The sequence below is a fragment of the Aplysia californica genome, unplaced genomic scaffold (assembly GCF_000002075.1).
Source record: "Aplysia californica isolate F4 #8 unplaced genomic scaffold, AplCal3.0 scaffold01141, whole genome shotgun sequence".
Lineage (NCBI taxonomy): Eukaryota > Metazoa > Mollusca > Gastropoda > Aplysiida > Aplysiidae > Aplysia > Aplysia californica.
Window position 1 is genome coordinate 161,784 of NW_004798411.1, and position 1,204 is coordinate 162,987.

The window sequence follows — 1,204 nt, forward strand, 5'->3', positions numbered from 1 at the left end:
GAGAGAGAGAGAGAGAGAGAGAGAGAGAGAGAGAGAATGAGAGAGAAAGAGAGAGAGAAAGAGAGAGAGAGAGACAGAGAAAAACAGAAAGACAGAGAGAGAGAGATAGAGAGAGGGAGAGAAATACATAGACAGACAGACAGACAGAGAGACAGACAGACAGACAGACACACACACACACAAACACAAATAAACATACAGAGACAGACAGACAGATAAATAGACAGACAGACAGACAGACAGATAAATAGACAGAGAGACATAGAGTAATAAAAAGTCAAACAAACAAACAAACAGACAAACAAACAAACAAACAAACAAACAAACAAACAAACAAACAGACAAACAAACAAACAAACAAACAAACAAACAGACAAACAAACAAACAGACAAACAAACAGACAAACAAACAAATAAACAAACAAACAAACAAACAAACAAACAAACAAACAAACAAACAAACAGACAAACAAACAGACAAACAAACAAACAAACAAACAAGCAACCAGCCATCTCACCTGACTACTATGAGGCACCTCACTAGTGGTGGGTTTATTGCTCCCTCCTCCTACACTCCTCCCTGCTCCCACACTCCTCCCTCCTCCTCCTCCTCCAGCAGGCACCGACCTCCCACCACCACCACCGGACGACGACGGTTGTTGCTGTTGTTGCTGTTGCTGTCGTCGCTGTCTGTTTCTCCGCTGTAGCGTGCGGGGTAGGGTGAGCTGACGATGTTTGGGTTTGCGGGGGTTGGAACTGGGGGTGTGGACGGCGCACACCTTGATGAAAGCCCCCATTACCACGATCAGCGCCACCGCCATTAGCAGGACGGCCCACCAGTGGTGCTGTGGGGGTGGGGGTGGGGGGGGAGAGAGTTTAATTTTAGTACAAGTTATACGCGGCACTTGCAACACAATACAGTCATATAAGTGTAGAAGAATAGAGATGTTACAAGAGAGTAACAAACACAGAAAAGAAGGAGGAGAGATCAGGACGATAGATGTTTGGTAGGAAAGAAGGAGCAAACCGCACAAGAGCACCCGCCAACCACCCACGTTGGAGAGAGGGAGAGGTGGGTGGTGGGGGGAGGATGGAGGAGGTAGGAAGGGAAGATGTGGAGGGAGAGGTAGGAGGGGAAGTGGGAAGGAGGGAGGGAGTGGGATGGAGAAGAGAAGGAAGGGGGGAGAGAGGAAAAAGAAATGAG

At 47.3% G+C, this 1,204-nt stretch overlaps 1 protein-coding gene across 1 annotated transcript in view; it reads right to left on the bottom strand.

The window, feature by feature from the left end:
- LOC101845373 (disintegrin and metalloproteinase domain-containing protein 10) overlaps nt 1–1,204 on the bottom strand; it is a gene marked incomplete in the record, with an annotated part of 19,137 nt that overhangs the window by 3,413 nt on the left and 14,520 nt on the right. Inside the window, 1 exon segment of the mRNA XM_005111883.3 lies at nt 519–845. Within this exon segment, the coding sequence (XP_005111940.2) occupies nt 519–845 (327 nt within the window).